Source organism: Condylostylus longicornis, unplaced genomic scaffold, assembly GCF_029603195.1.
Source record: "Condylostylus longicornis isolate FDR11 unplaced genomic scaffold, ASM2960319v2 ptg000022l, whole genome shotgun sequence".
NCBI classification, from domain to species: domain Eukaryota; kingdom Metazoa; phylum Arthropoda; class Insecta; order Diptera; family Dolichopodidae; genus Condylostylus; species Condylostylus longicornis.
In genome coordinates, this window is record NW_026577991.1 from 2,350,342 (window position 1) to 2,367,435 (window position 17,094).

Consider the following 17,094-nt stretch of genomic DNA (forward strand, 5'->3'; position numbering starts at 1 on the left):
TAATTTGATTTGAATATATATGTATATGTACGTATGTAATGTAAGTGGTTGTATAACTCTTTTCAATGTTGTATAACACTACATAATTCATTCTAAAATTATTTTACTACATGTATACATAATCTAATTTCTCTTACTATCTGAATTTTTTATATAGTAAAAAATATGTGTTCTATTATATGTAAGTGTATAACGCTTTGATTGAACTTCTTTTATGAATTATATAACTATATATTGATGTCATGATGAGTGCTTTACTCAAAAATTCTATTTTAAATCCAAAAATTTTCTATTCAATTAAATCACATGTTATAATTAATTTTTTTTTTTGATTGAAAACTATTTTTTTGAATATTTACATTTTTTGAGTCAATTGAGTATATCGCAGTGAAAATTCTTATTTTTTTTCAAAATTGAATTTTTAATTTTAAAAATACTAATTTAAAAAAATTTCAATTCCAGTTTTTATGTTAAAATTAGCCAGACAATGCTGATTACAATGGTATGAAATAGAATTATATTTTGATTGATTATATAACAAGTTTGTAACAGTATTTTGTTCATATGAACCCCAAAAAGTATGCAATTTTTCAGTGTATTGAGATAATATAAAAATTGTTAATATTGATTTCACCTCCAGAATTATATATTTTGCATTAGAATGGGAAAATGGAAATTCTTGCTATTTCTGAAAAAAACTAAAGAAATTACAAACCCTTCCATTTTAGATCTAAATCTAATCTAAACTAGTGTTAACATAGTTAAACTTTACATTTAAACTTTAAATATTTTTGTAAATAGTTGAAAAAGTGCTTGCAATTACAAGTAAATTCGATTATATTTAAATAGATAACACTATAATACTTTTATGTAATGGAAAATTTTAAATAAGAAATCTTTGCCACCCCCCCCCCCCCCCCCCCCTCTTGAATGTAATTTTAATTATACCCAGCATTCCCCTGCTCTTGTGTACTAGAGTTCCACATTTTCCAATAGAAGATGCACTGAATTCATCTCCGATTACCCCACAAAATTTGCAGTGGTAATCATCCACTATGCTCTGGTTCCTGAAATGCCCCCTCTTTCCGCATAGGCTTGATAAGACATCCGTAATCACCCGGTTTTCGACCATTTCAATAATATTCAAAACTTCTCAAAAGGCATTTAGCCTGTCGAAGTCTCTGAAAGTTTTTCCATTCATTCGACCTCACCTCTTTGTCTCCTTCCTTCTCAAATTTCTTACTAATTTTGAGTTTAAAAAAAAAAGACAATTACTAATACCAGATAGAAATTATTGCAAAAAAAAATTTTTTTTAAATTTTAATACAGACACAAATCACTTTTTATAAATTGGTTTGCGTTCATACTATCACTTATGCTAGTCCGCTTTTCTGCATAATATGCTAGTTGAGCTGTCAGGAACATAAGAAATAGTTAAAAACTGATTTTTATTCAACATTAAACTGGAAAACGAAGTATTTTTAATTAATTATTTTACTTGAGTTGATCTTAATTTTTTTTATATCTAAAAATACACTCTCAAAATTTGAAAAAAATTTTAATATATACAATATGGGTTGCCAGTCTCTGATGTGTTTTTTTCTTAAAAAAAAAAAATTAACAATAAAACAAAAAAAAAAACATAAAATAAATAACAATTGAGTTTATTTTAGGATTTTTCCTCTCTTTGAATACTCGTATTTGCTTCCGTTTTTTTTTATATTGCTTGCTTGCTTGCTCAATAATTCAATTATATATTTTTTTCTACCCGTTTTTAACTTAATAGAGTAAACATTAATTGAATAAAATATATTTGTAATCGATAATGTCTCTTTAGTAATCAATAATATTTGTATAACAGTATGTATATATATATTGTATATATATATATATATATTATGTGTTTAATGTTGATAGTTTTTATTTATTTAGAATTAATAATTTTAATTTCCTTGTGGGCATTTTTAGCCTTTTTTCATTTGTTGTTTTTTGCCATTTTATTCGTTTGTGAAATTGTTATAATTCAATTCCTTTGTAGATTATAATTAAATTTATGTTTGAATTATTAATTATATAGCTTCTAAATTTAAAATTTTAAATAAATAATAATAAATTTTGTTTTTTATACCATTCATCATGATCATCCAAAAAAAAATTAAAACCGAAAAAACCATTTAATTATTAATAATTTTTTTATTGAAAGTGAATTCATTATACACTATATAACAGATAGAATTAATATATACTAGCATACATATATAAATAAAATATAAAATATAGTCAAATAAAGAATTATAAATATTAAATAATAAAATAAATAAGTATGTAAATTTCAATAAGAAAATATCGAATAAAAAACACAAAAAATATTCATAAATTTTTTATATTAAAAAATTTTTTTATATAGCTATAATATTTTTTTTTCTATTTTTTCTTCATTTTTCTTATATACACCCGGAATAATTGAATTTATCATATAAAAATAATGAAATGAAAACCATATTGTAAATATAGGGAAATTATTTAAAATTTTTAAAAAGTTTGCATGCTGAACAAATAACAAAATTACAATTAAAAAATCAACATGAATGTGATTTATTGGAAGATATACGACAATTTACAATTAAACGTTCAGCAATTGAAAAACAATATAGCGAATCATTGCTTAAAATATCATCAGCATATTTAAATAAAAAAATTCCAAATATACCGGATATTAAAATGGAAGGACAAGTTGAAGAAAGATGGTAAGTTTATAATATTTTTTTGTTATACATATATATATATTAATTTTATATTAATTTTTATTTAATATGGGATACAATAAAATATTTTATATTGTGTATTTATATGTGTTTTGTGGGATAATTCAAAGATTTTGTGTGATTGCTCAGAATGATTTATACTTTCGCTATATAAAGTTATGTTTCATTCATAATTGTCAGGTTGTTTTAAATATATTCGAACACAATGCCCTTATTATAGCTCAAATTCCCATGAGTCGACTGTTAAAAGTAATTATTATAAAATCAATTATTATATTAGAATTACTATAACTAGTGTCACTTCACACTACACTGCTGCACTAAATAATGAGGAGAAGGAAAAGGAAGCCTATTGGTTTTATAAGTAAAATTTAGCATAGGTAACGGTATTCGTAGGGATGATATGTGAATCTGATTTTATACTTGGAAAAATTTTTTTTTATAAATTTTGTCATTCCTCAAAATTTTCTTCAAAAAAAAAATCTAATAGCTATAGTGAAAAAAATTTTTGTTAATGCAAATTTCTAACACTATGACAACCAAATTGTTGCCATAATACTCAAATATTTCAAATAGCAATAATGGCATCGCTTGATTAAAATTGCGATAAAAACAAATAGAACAGACCTATTTTAGACCTGTTTTTTTTTTGAAATGCAAAAGTATTGTCAATAATATTGTCAACCATTAAGTAAATAATAATAGGCATTAAAAGTTATTTATAAATTTCTTTTATAGAATTTAAGGGAAAAATAACAAAAATGGGACTATATGGGTTCCGCTCACAATTTTTGATATAATAGACGTCATGAATTTTATTATTTTTTTTTACTTTATTTATTGTCTACGTGCTTATAAATACTTATTTCTTATCTGTACTATTATATCAACATAATTATATACAGTGTACATTAATTTATGACACTTGATTCTAAATCATATGAAAAAAAAGAGTAAACAAAATTTTGTATAAAAAAAAAACTTATTACTCGTGAACAAAAGTTTATTCACCGATAATCGAAATTTTTGTATATATAAATGAATATTTTACCCTATGTTATCTATTATATAAGTATATAAGCGTATGTTGCTTGAAAAAATATTTAAGATTTACTATATAAATAAGTTTTTAAAAGTTAATATTATTAGTTTAGTGTTTATATACAAAATTATTCATAATTTTGTAGTTTAAGTGCACTATTATAAGAATTAAAAAATTTTGTTATATTATAGGATTTTATCCTTGTATAACATTTTAAATTAAATATATTGGTTTGGTTTCTACATTGTATACTTTTATATGATACAATATATCTGGCCAATAGTCTTAATTTTAACCAATATATTCTTATATGGATTAAATATTAATTTTATTTATCCTTATAGCTGATATCCTTTTCCTTTTAAAAATACATCGTATATATACATGTATTCAGTATATAGTATCGAAGTTATATTATATACACTCCTTTAATACTATGCACACAATATAGAGGAGAATAAATGGAAAAATTAAGTTAATATTTGCATTTTGTCTGGACTTAAATCAAGAAGAAGACAAGAATATAAAATTGTATAATGAGTAGGAAAATCAACCAAAAAAGATAAAAAAAAATAGACGAAAAATATATAAAATATCAAAGGAAAAGTTAAAGGAAACCATACAGGATATTTTAAAAGTTAAAATAAGGATTAGATAAAAATAATATTGGAACTTTCTTTTTTAAATTTATTTTTTTTAAAGATAAATAAAAAAAGAGTGAGAATAACGTTAAAATTAAAAATTAAATTTCTTTTTCAGAAATTTAATACGAAACCGTATAAAACATCTTTTATATACGAAAAGGAATTTAAGAGAATTTTGATAGTAGAAGTCTTTATTTAAATATTATAAATATTGTAAATGTAACTGCTATTGAAAACAGGAACACAGAGTCAGTTACACAGGTTTTATACCTTAAAACTTCAATTGACAAACACGAAACCCTAATCTTCGACAATATGTCTCCTTTGTTTCGACTTCATCACTTCGATTCTTCCACTCTATCTCTTGGCCTCTAATTTTTTCCTTCCGGTTTCTTGACTTAAATTTTTTGACACAAACTCCTTGATTCTAATTTTTTTTACTCTGACTAACTCGTTGACTTCGAATCTCTGGTTCCGAATCTTTGACTCCGACTCTTTAACTCTGACTCTTTAACTTCGACTCTTTGAATTGTCCTTCTTTACACTGACTCCTCGACTCTAACTTTTTGACTCCGACTCTCTGACTCTTTGACTCCGGCTTTCTAGCACCAACTGCTTGACTCCATACCTTTCACTACACCTCTTTGACTGCGTTTCTTTACACAAAATCCTTGACTCTAATTTTTTTACTCCGACTCTTTGACTCTGACTCTTTGACTCCGGCTTTCTAGCACCAACTGCTTGACTCCATACCTTTCACTACACCTCTTTGACTGCGTTTCTTTACACAAAATCCTTGACTCTAATTTTTTTACTCCGACTCTTTAACTCGAGGTCTTCAACTCTGAATCTTTCTTTTCAACTATTTGTCTCTAACTACCTTACTTCGACTCTTTGACTTCCGACTCTCGATGTCGGCGGCTACCTCATTTACGATTCAAATTATTATGTGCAAAAATTATTCAAATTATAATGTGCTATTATGTGGTGAGGTTAAATAAGACTCATCAATTTATTGAGTCATTTATGTGACATAGTAAAGTAGTATATAAATGAAAGAGTATTCTTTCAGAGGACTCTCCTACAAAACTATTATATAAACTAATTTGATTTAAACTTTCAATTCAAATATTTTAGCAGCTGTTGTTTAACTTTTAAGGTCACTGTATCGCATTTCAAACACTATGCAAATATATTTTATAGACCATTGTACACTATGCAAATATATGTGTATTTAATGCGGAACATTCTTTCTTAATATAAAAAATTAAATTATTAATTAATTCTTCTATAGAATAATGACATTTGAAATTATGGCCACAATTTCATTTTTTAGCCGAAAAATTAAAAGTAAAATGTCAGCGGCATTTTAATTGAAAAATTTTCTTTTATACTTAAAAAATAAAATATTTTTTACAATAGAGTTCTGGAAAATCATTATTCAGCGTTTTGCTTAAAAATAAAATTATTGCTTTTCCTCATTTATTCCAACATTTGGAATGTTTACAAAAACCAGAACGATCTCCTTTTTTCAAAATGGTTGATATAAAGAAAATTAAAGTTAAAACAATAAAAAAAAAATATTTTTTTCTGTGTTCAATTAAGTCAAACAATTTAGTTGGGAAAAATTTTATTCTAAATTTAGATATAATAAAAATTTTGTTGTAAAACTTTAAGTTAAACAAAAAAAAAGTGGAACGAAAAGTCTAAAATTTTAAATTCTCTCTGTTTTACCAAACTTTTTATTTTTTGCTCTACAATATTAAGTATTTAGGACATAATCTAGAAAATCTTACAGAATAATAATGCAAATTTTCATTTTATTTCTATTGAAGAATGAGAAAATTTAAGAATCATAAATCGGATGTCATTGCGTCAACAATGATGTATAAATAAACAAATTAAAGAATCCAAAAAAAAAGAACGAAAACTTTTTGTTTTTAAATTAAAATTCAGAAAATGTGATGGAGGCAATCAATTTGGTTTTTATTCTAGTTAAAGAATAAGAAACGAAAGAAAATAGCTGCTACATAATAATTTTAAGGATACTTTGTTTATTTGAGGTTGTCCTTATAAAAAATTGCATGAACCCACAATATTCTTTAAAGGGTATATTTAATTTGGGGTTTTATTTGTGAGTCTGAAAAAAGAATAATAGATTAATTTACAATTGTATAGAACAATTTTATAGAACGCATTCCTTATAGAGTTCAACATAATTTTTTATATATGTTAGGAGAGACTTTAAGATAAGGATGACTCAATATTGTGAATTATTGATTTGTGAATTGCTGAGTTTTAAAATATTTCAGCTGTAATCTGGCTGTTGTTTAATTTTGACCAAAAACTTCTTATTATAATTATTATTCGTGTGTACACGGTAAAAAATTTTTTTTAAATTTTTTTAGTTATTAAAGAAGTAAATTATACAATTATTTGTATACGGATATAATATTTAATAAAACTGTTATATACATATATATGTAATAATATATTAAAAAACTGTTATATTATTGCTTAAATTATTTTAGATCGCAATGGCAATACTACTATATTTCCTAATTAAACATAATATTTTTAAAGAATAAGATTGATAGCAACAAAATTTTAAAGAATTATGTGGTCAATGTATAACAGGGGAAATTAAGCTATTTTATTAACTATTGTTAAATTTCCTCATAATAAAACCGTATTGGCATATAATAACACAATTAATTTCAAAATTTGAGAGCGTTTTTACATGAAATTCATCAAGATTAAATCACAAACAGAACTCGTATCATTATAAAGCTGACTTTTAAAAGCAGTCCAAATAATACCACAATATTATCGAATATTTATAATCGATTATGTAGTATTAATGCAAACTATTGTCGCGTGAGTATTAAACAAGCACATTTCTTTTATAATATAACAGTTTAAGAGAAGAGAAATTCTTTAAAAATATATAAAAGTTCTTTAAAAATAGATTACTTATTTTTGAATATTTTTGGTTTTTTTTTTTTTTAATATCCTTGAATTGGGATGACCAATTATAATTTACAAAAAAAAATTTTTTTATTATTATATTTTTCAATAATCCTTGAAGAAATTATAAAATTTTTATACATTACAAACTGACTGACACACAAATACATAATAATTATTATGTACGAGTATATGATTGTATACATGTGTATATTCTGTTATACAATTTGTATATTATTCTTATGTTATATAAAACAAAAATAGAAAGACAAAATTGAATGTGTCTAAGATGATATTTTTGTATTTTTTTTGGTTTTACTTTGTAAATAGGAAATATACATGATATTTTCCTTCTAAAAATTTCATTCAATTGTAGTCTATTATATACTTACTGTATATATATATATACTCTGATGTCTTCTATATATATTTCATATTATGTATTTTATTTATTTATTTATTGTGTATATGTTTATAATATGTACGAATGTACATGAGAAAACTTTATAAAGTCTAGAAAGAAGAAAAAAAGTTTTATGATTTTTCCTAATTAATCAAAGATTTCTGTTTACTTATATTTTTTCTCTGTGTATACAAAAAACAAAATAAACAAACAGAATATTGTAATTTAAGCTGGTAAGACAGTAAATATTTTAATGAATTTTAAACTTTTAAATATATAATTATGTTATGTACATATATACATATATTTTATTAAAATAATAGAGCTATATTTTACAATATTTATTGTTCAAGTAAATTTTTTAATAAATAAATTGTAAAATATTGTAACCAGAAGACAAGCACATCCATATACGATGACAACAGTTTCGTATAGAATAAATATTGTCAAAAATGAAATTTTTATATAATTTAATTGTCCTTGAAAAAAGGACCCTTATAATTGTTATAAATTATTTGAATTCATTTGATTTTATAATGAAAAAAGAAAAATTTAACAAAATTCTTTTATTAAGTAAATAAAAATTTTATTTTATTAATAAAAATATTAAAATAATTTTCTGATTTTAAAAGATTTTTGCAAAATTGTTTTAAAAGAAGATAAAGAATTTAAAATAAATTAAGGAATTTTATGGTTTCTCCGTTTTAGTAAATAAAAATACGTGTGATGAGGTGATGTATGAGTGAGTAGTGGGGCTTGTAATTTTTATTAAATTTAATTTAATTGCTAAAGAAGGTTTTCTGATATATATATATATAGTGATTGTGAATTGTAATGAAATAGAATACTGACAGCAGGTTATGCTTTCCCTATTGAATTGGGAACAAAAACTGAAGTTGATTCCCTAAAATGTATTCATAGAATATTTCAATTATTGAATAATTCGTTGAGAGGACTATCTGTTCAAAATGGTCCTCTTTTAAAGTCTATGTGTGTTCCTTAATTCATAAGTGAGAATAAGTGAGAAAGTGAATTTTTGGAGAATGTGAACAATTCTACTCTGTTAAGTTTATATTTTGCAATTTAATATTAACAATATTGTTTAAATTATTTTTATGTTAATTGTTTTTAAAATAAATTTTTATTTTTTCACTTTTCCATCAAATAAACACTTTGATGTTTTAACAGCCTATATTGTACCTATAATTGAATTTATGTTAGTCACAAATGAGTAAGCTCACAGTTTAGAATATAATAAATTTTTGTTAAAAGAGACATTGATGATTGATTGGTTAAAATCACTCAAAATTTGTAAAAATTAATATTTTGTAAATGAAAATTGCTTAAAAAAAAATAATTTAAGTATTGGAGTATGAAAAGAAATTATGGAGTATTGAAAAGAAATTATGAATATTGGAGTATGAATAAAAAAAATTTTTTTATTTAAAAAATTAATTTGATAAATTTTGTTAAAAATTAGACCGGGTGTTAGAGACAATTGTTCAAATTATAGAACGATAGCTTTTTTAATGATTAATTCTGGAAGAATAGTATTAGAATTGAATAGAAATTCTAAGATAAAGTGAAATTGATTTTTAAATTGTTATTACTACCGAAATAGCACAACCGATTCTAATTAAATACGTAATGCTATTTACTATTTAAAACTATTAGAAATTAAGAGGCCAGATATATTATGCAGCTAAAAAAGGAAGCTAGAAAAATTGCTGGAATATTCATAAATAAACGAAGCGTATTTTTCAGTTTATTCCAAAATACAATTGCGTATTCAATGCAAATGTCGGGCAACTCTTACAGAAACAATAAAAGCATGCTACAAAGATTCAAAAAATAAAGCGTTAAAAAATCGGTATGAATATAAGGTAACAACGGTAAGAACTTCAACTCCAAGAATATACAAGCAACACGTGGGCTAAAATATCTGTTCGCGATCCAAAGGTAGTGGTATAGTTTTGATGTCCGAGAAATATACGTATATGAATACTTAAAGCTGAGATTGCAAACCAATCTGAATTTAATATCAAAAAAAAATATTAAATTGAAGAATTTAATAATTTCCGATTTTTGTCATATAAGAGCTAATATAAAATTATATAAGACTCTGATTTAATCGAAATCTGACTATATACCAATGCGCAAATTTACAAAAATCAATTTAAAAACATCTTTTATATTTTTAAGCAAAAAAAAAATTATTTCATATTACTGCGGGGAAAAATCATTTTTCCTTATTAATAATTTTTCTTTTTTGTTTCCTTCATTTCTTAATATTGTATTTACAAAGTGCAAAATGTAAATATTTTCTTCTTTTCTAAATTGCAAAAAATATTTTGTCAAAAAATTTATTTATTCACAAAAATTATATTGAAATTGCTTTTGTATTTTTTGTTTTTGGTATTCAACTCGTATAATAAAAAAATTTCAGGTTAAGTAAATTTTAAATTTTAATTTAAAAAAAAAAATTATTATTTTTTGTCTCAAATCATATTATTTTAGAGATTGCAGTAATTTTCTTCATATTTACATTATGAAATTAGTAATTACCAAAAAAAATTGAATTCAATATTTGAATGACATCAACAGTTTTCAATTAAATTTCGAAAAATACTGCAAAAAATATGGCAATTTCCCAAATCCTTGTTCTATTTTCAGAAATAATTTTTGAATTTAGTAAAAGAAATAAAATAAAAATAACTCTTCCGAGGCAAGTGTATAGCCGTCTTATAAGCATCTTAAATCAACTCATGAATTATGAACATTTATTTTTTTTTTGCGAAGAGATAGACGAATAGACAGACAGGCAGACTAACAAAATAAATTCTTTTTATAATAGAAAAAAATTTATATGAATTTGGAAATAATGTATGTTGATGTGGGTATTTTGGAAATTTGATATTAAAATTTATGTAAATAATAATTTTTTTTTTTTTCAAATTTTTGAACAAAATGAAGTTGACATTTTCATTATCAATTTCTTGTTATGTTATATACAGTATATGGTATATACAGTATATCCTAACTTCTAAATTTAATATATTTATTATAAAGTCTTCAAATAATTTATATACAATTTAATAATGTCAGATCTAAAGACATATCAATCTCAAATACGGCGAAAAAGCGATATTGCTCGAATGAGCTCAAGAGACATGGAACTACTTTTGGAAATGAATGAAAAGGAGGTCTTTGACTACAAGCGAGATGTTGCAGGGCAATACGCAATACAGCGAAATTTCCAACAGCAGATGGAAAAATGACATATAGAAAAATGACAATGACATTCAGATAATTTTGGCCTAAGCCAGATCTGTGTCTGTTTGAGGTGACATCGGACCTGTGATAGGGGTTATAACTTGGCACTGTCTGATTTATTACACGCTAGAAAGATGTTATGTCCCGCTAACAGTCTCTGCAGGAGCTGGTGTGACTGGGAAGAGGAGGAGACGGTGGCTCATTTTCTGTGTTCATGTCTGACTTTGGTATGTTATAGGTGGTTTTTTTTCGGGTCGCATATCTTTGTTCGAGTTACGGATCTAGTGAATGTAAATGTAAGGGATTTAACCCGGTTTATGAAGGGTTTTGGTCGAGTTCACGTGAGTGTAAAAATTGTTCATAAATTTTGCTTACAACTGATTATAAAGAACAAAATAGCATAAGATTGATCGGGAGTTTAGTATATACTACATATATATAACATTTATATATTATATGTAACTCATTTAAAGATTATATGTTTCCTCATTACCACATATTTCCTTTGAAATATAAGGCTTAACATTATTTAGTTGCCTTACCAAAAAATTTGGAAAGTATACAGCATATGAGTATACGATACAAATTAGTTATGTACTGTTATGTGCATTCAGTTGTAAAATCTTAGATTTTTCTGCTTTCATATAAAAAAGAAATGTACATATGTATATACAAATATCGAGGTTTTGGTTTTTGGGGTTAAATAATTTTTAAAATATGTGACAAAAATTTGTAAATTTTATAGCAAAAAAAAAGAGGCAGATAAGTGCCTTTTTATGTGTTTCTTTTTTGTCTTTTTTTTTTTTAGGAATTAATAAAATGATAAAAATGGTTAATATGCGTTTATGCTTCAGGAAATCACTTAATGGAGTAAAAATTTTTATTTAATTCGAATTTATTGTAATGGAATGTGGTGTGTGTTCCTCTATTAATAATTAAGATATCAAAAGAAAATAATATTCGTGTGATTTTAACGAAAATTAATATTAACGTTAATGAAATTTTAAAAATTGTAAATAGAAGAAAAATTTTAAGGTTATGTACTTTGTGGTTTGAAATTTTCAATGTATAAAATATATTTGTGTGATGATTAAATCAGGTTTAATACAATTTTGTAAATTTCTCAACCTAAATTAAATACATTTTTGCAAATTTATTAAGTTACCACAATTATGCCCCGGATTTAAAAGCAAATTGGCACAAAATTGGTTTACAATTTTTAAGCATAGTTTTATAACCATAACCTTAGCAATTAAATTTTGCATGTCACTGTTAACTTATCAGCAGTATCTTGCTTCAGTAATTGAATTAAATCAACGATAATAATATCTGGCTTAGCATATTTGGTTATGATTTGGTCAAAAAATAATTTAAACAGCCAAGTAGCCGAAACTACCTTCATCCGTGTTCAGTAAGTGGCCAATATTAGATTTGTATAAGTGCTTGCAATCATGAACTTCTTTTCTATATCTTCCTTTTATTTTTTTTAAAATATTTAAGTTCTCCTCTGTAATTGTGTTATTCATTTCGTAAATGTTTTTTTCGCAACCATTAAATCGAAATTCCATTTAATTCCTATTGTGTCTTTGAACATATTTGCTCATTTAAATGTTCCTTTAGTCGTGTTGTAAGTAGTCTCTTCACCTAATCATTGGATTCGATTTTATATAAACTGCATCTATCATGTTTTTTCAATTAATTTCATAGGTCGAATTTAAGAAGCTTCTTAGTTGATACTTACTGTTATAGCTTTTGAAATTTTTTAGCTGTTTATTAATCAATTACGTTGAACGATGAGCACAAGTCAAAGATGCTCATATATTGTTTCTTGTTCATTCAATAACCTGTTCTGCTTATATAACGTGCTCATATTTTTCTGTTCAATTTTTTGTTTTCTGATTCAAAATTATTTGAAAAATTAGAATAAGTTTTACGAACTTTATTATAAATTGAGGAAAAATTTACCTCTATTATTCCCTTTAGACATAACTTCAGGAGATATCAGTGTGATCCTTGATAGTGTTACTGTTGAGTCAAAGAGACCATTGCATAATTAGTAAGCAATTATCTATAAAAATTATAATTTCTAATTTTACTGCCCTAAATATCATTACTATCCATTTTATATTTTATTCTTTTGATTTATTTAGAGTAACAGTATTGAATAAATTACAGAACAGTTTAAAAAATGCATCATTTACTTTTTGACATCCTTGTTATCCTTTGAATGATTTTTCTCTTCTTCTTTTATCAATTATACCGCTTGTACACTTTTCATCTAAAATTGAATAGGTATATAGATTTTTTTTTTAAAATAAAAAGATATATAATAAGTAATACATTATATACCTGTTATATATATATATATATATATATATATATATATAATATGCAAGTATATATAAATAATGATAATGTAAAATTAGAAAAATAAAAAGGGCTTAAATATTTAATTTTTACACTAATGTACTACCATCAATATATATGTATGCATAAAAAAGATAACACTATGTAAGGACATCTATTTAAAGAACTAAAATAATAATAATAACAAAAAACAAAAATATAAGGGAACATAAAAAAATAAATTTTTGTTTTTGCAATAACAAAAATATTTTTGTGTAGGTGTCGCCTATTATTGCTATTTTATGTGAAGACGAATGTGCATATGTTCTTAATATTTACTTCATATACACTTATACAAATATAAATATATTGAAATAACGAAGAGGAATAAAAATGATGAAAAATAAAAAAAAAAATTAAAAAAAAAATATTTTATTGTACTCAATGTGCATTGCTTGGTTTGGCATACAAGTAGTGACATACTGTGGACAGTATGAATATTTTTGAAGTTTTGAAAACCGAATTTTCTCTCGAAATACAGAATATAATCGCGACCGCCTTATTTATATGAATTTTCTGAATAATATATAAGTAAAAGTGCCGCCCGATATTATAAAAGTTTTCTTTAATTTCTTAGTTCTTATTTTGAGAAAGTTAACAACCTCATACAATTAATATGATTTCAAATATTTGAAGTTGATTCTCATAGAAGACTTTTAATTTCTAGAGTTCTGTATAAATAAATTTTTAACAAAATTAATTCAGTCTAAGTTGAAACAATCGAGCACACACACAGGCAGGCGGACATCTCGATTAAAAATAATTTATTTACCAGTACAAAATGCTGCACTTTCATTGAAACCCCGATATATCAAAATTTATTGATGCCATTACAGTACCTCCTTTATTATATTATGTCGACCGCATTTTAAAAAAAATAATAAAAATAGAAAATGGAAGAAGGAAAAAAAAAAAAAACATGATAATGTGAATTTGATGGAAAATTATTCATCACTAAGCATATACACACACACATATCTATAGACATCTATATATAAATATTTGTATTTTTGCATATTCTCATCTTCTTAATATAGGGAATATTTTCATCTCTCTCTATCTCTTTATTTCGCTTTTTTTTCTTTTTTGGGCCTATATCCGCATTTTGTTGTACCCACATTGTATAGTTTATAAATGGTTACTTCAAATTCGTCCTTCCATTTGTAATATAATCCTTACGTAATATTACGTAATGCTAGTTTACATACTTTCAAATTCAACATATTTTTTCCTTTAAGTATTAAAGAATAAACAAAGAAAAAAAAAGAGAAACCGACAAAAATATTAAATAAATAAAAATAAAAAAAATACAAATTTAAAATGTTTAGAATCATAAAAAAATTTATTGCGTATACATTTTAAATGTTTCCTTGAATGGCGATGATTTGAAAGGTTTTTATTGTTTCTTTTATAAATTAGACGCATACGTTTAAAATTTAGAAAAAAAAAATTATAAATTTATAAAATTTTGGGCCGGTTTAAAAGAGAGTTTAAGAATCTTCGGCTGGTATTATGTTCAGAGATGAATAACAGGCGGCATTCTGCATCTCAGCGTTTTACTTACCGTATAAAGAGAAAATGAATGAGTCTTGTTTTGAATAATAAAAATAAAAAATCTATTTGGAGGAATGACTAACATTTTTTTTTTTTGAGAACATGAAAATACTTTCGCTTGAAAACTAATTGAAAAATGGTGATTGAGATAACTACAACTACTACTAATAGTCCAAGTACTAATATTACTGCCACTACTGATGCTACAAGTAAAACTACCAACGCTACTACTGATACTACCACTATAGTACTATAACTTTTACAATAGCTTCTAAGACTACTACTACTAGTAGTACTTTTTCTATCACTACTGCTATTACTACTATTACTACCACTATTACCATAGTACTACTATTACTATTAATACTAGTAATAGTAGTACTAGTAGTAGCACTGCTACTATTAGTATTACTGTTGCTAATACTATTAATAATGCTACTAGTATTACTGCTGTTACTATTATTCGTAATATTACTACCACTGCTACTACTTCTGATACTAAAACTACTAGATACTACTACTTTTATTACCCCCACTAGTGTTAATATTACTACTAGTACAACCGCTAGTATTACTCTAAAATACGTTTGTTAGCCGTCATCAATTTTTTACTAATACATTTAATTTTTCTCGAAATTAATACCATAATTTATTTTAATTATTTAACTAGATTCTATCCTAATTTAGGGGATCTTTTCAATACCTTCATATTATTCATATTAATTCTAAGCTATCTCATGGGCAATATTTAAAATATATTTTTTATCTACAATAAATTGAAAATACAACATACCTAATGATATAGTGATGCCGATAATCTTTTATTAACATGTGCGGAAACATATTATTTTTGGCAGACCTTCATGATATTCATTGTGAGATTCATGTCTTCTCGCACTAGTGTTATAAAAAATCAAGTTTCATCTGATTGCTTTATTAGCAAGAAAATCGCATGGATACAGAAAGTTTCCCTAATAAAAAAAAACCTATATAAGGAAAATAACTAAAATTATTAGTTATACCTTTAAAATTATTAATCAATAAAAATATTTATTTTCCAGATATTTGATTAACATACCCTAATATTGTTGAAGTTATGCCTTCAATATTAAAAAGAAGCAAAAAAATGAACTAAGCATTCTCCCATTCTTCCTTGCAATTTTATTAAAATATTCTTAGTATAAGAAGATGGAAAGAAGATGAGTGAAAAGAAAACAATTTAAAATTAACTGTATTTTTCCTATACATTTTATAAACACACACACAACATTTTGTATTTATCCCTATAGACAGGAATAAAAGATCCCCAAAAAAGCAAAGAAAAGAATAAATGAAAATAAGAAAATTCGTCCTTTTATCTTTCGAAAAAAAAGAAAACGGATAAAACAAAGATAAAGAAAGTAACAAAAAAATTTTTTTTTTACTCTACATTCAAAGGTTGTACCATTTTTCTAGGTCAAATCATCATAATTTTTGTGTGTGCTTCTCTTGTGCCTTCTCTCATTTTTTTTTGCCTCATTTTTCAAATATAAATTCATTGTTTAAATAAAAAAGTTTCTAATACATTAACTTTTATATTATATAAATAAATATTCATGTATTAAGAGAGTACATGACTAAATTATACACTCATACACACATAGACATATTTTAAATGAACGTATAACATTATGGTAATTATTATAATAAAAATCGTATATATACAATTAAATCATAATTAATGGCATGTATGAGAGAATAAAATAAACTTTTTTTTTGTTTTTTTTTTTTTGGATAAATTCTCATGAGAATGCCTTTATAAAATCTAAATTTTTGTTTTAAATTTTAATTTTGTAAATAATTAAGTAATAATCAACATAATAATGAAATATAACACATTTTAACTCTTTGTTTTTGAACTATTGTCCAATCTTTTTAAAATTTTAATAAGCAAAATTAAAAAAAGTACCCTAAGTTACAAATATTTCAAGCAACAGGCAGAAGGGTGGCAGGATTGTTGTGATTCAAAAAAAATTCCATGTTATTCTTAATAATGTCAAC

At 24.3% G+C, this 17,094-nt stretch overlaps 1 protein-coding gene across 7 annotated transcripts in view; it reads left to right on the top strand.

The window, feature by feature from the left end:
• LOC129606727 (protein nervous wreck) overlaps nt 1-17,094 on the top strand; it is a 43,449-nt gene that overhangs the window by 11,653 nt on the left and 14,702 nt on the right. For all 7 annotated transcript variants that reach the window (XM_055517226.1, XM_055517231.1, XM_055517228.1 and 4 more), the window contains one exon: nt 2,515-2,747. In XM_055517226.1, the coding sequence (XP_055373201.1) occupies nt 2,515-2,747 (233 nt within the window). The remainder of the gene's footprint in view (nt 1-2,514; nt 2,748-17,094) is intronic.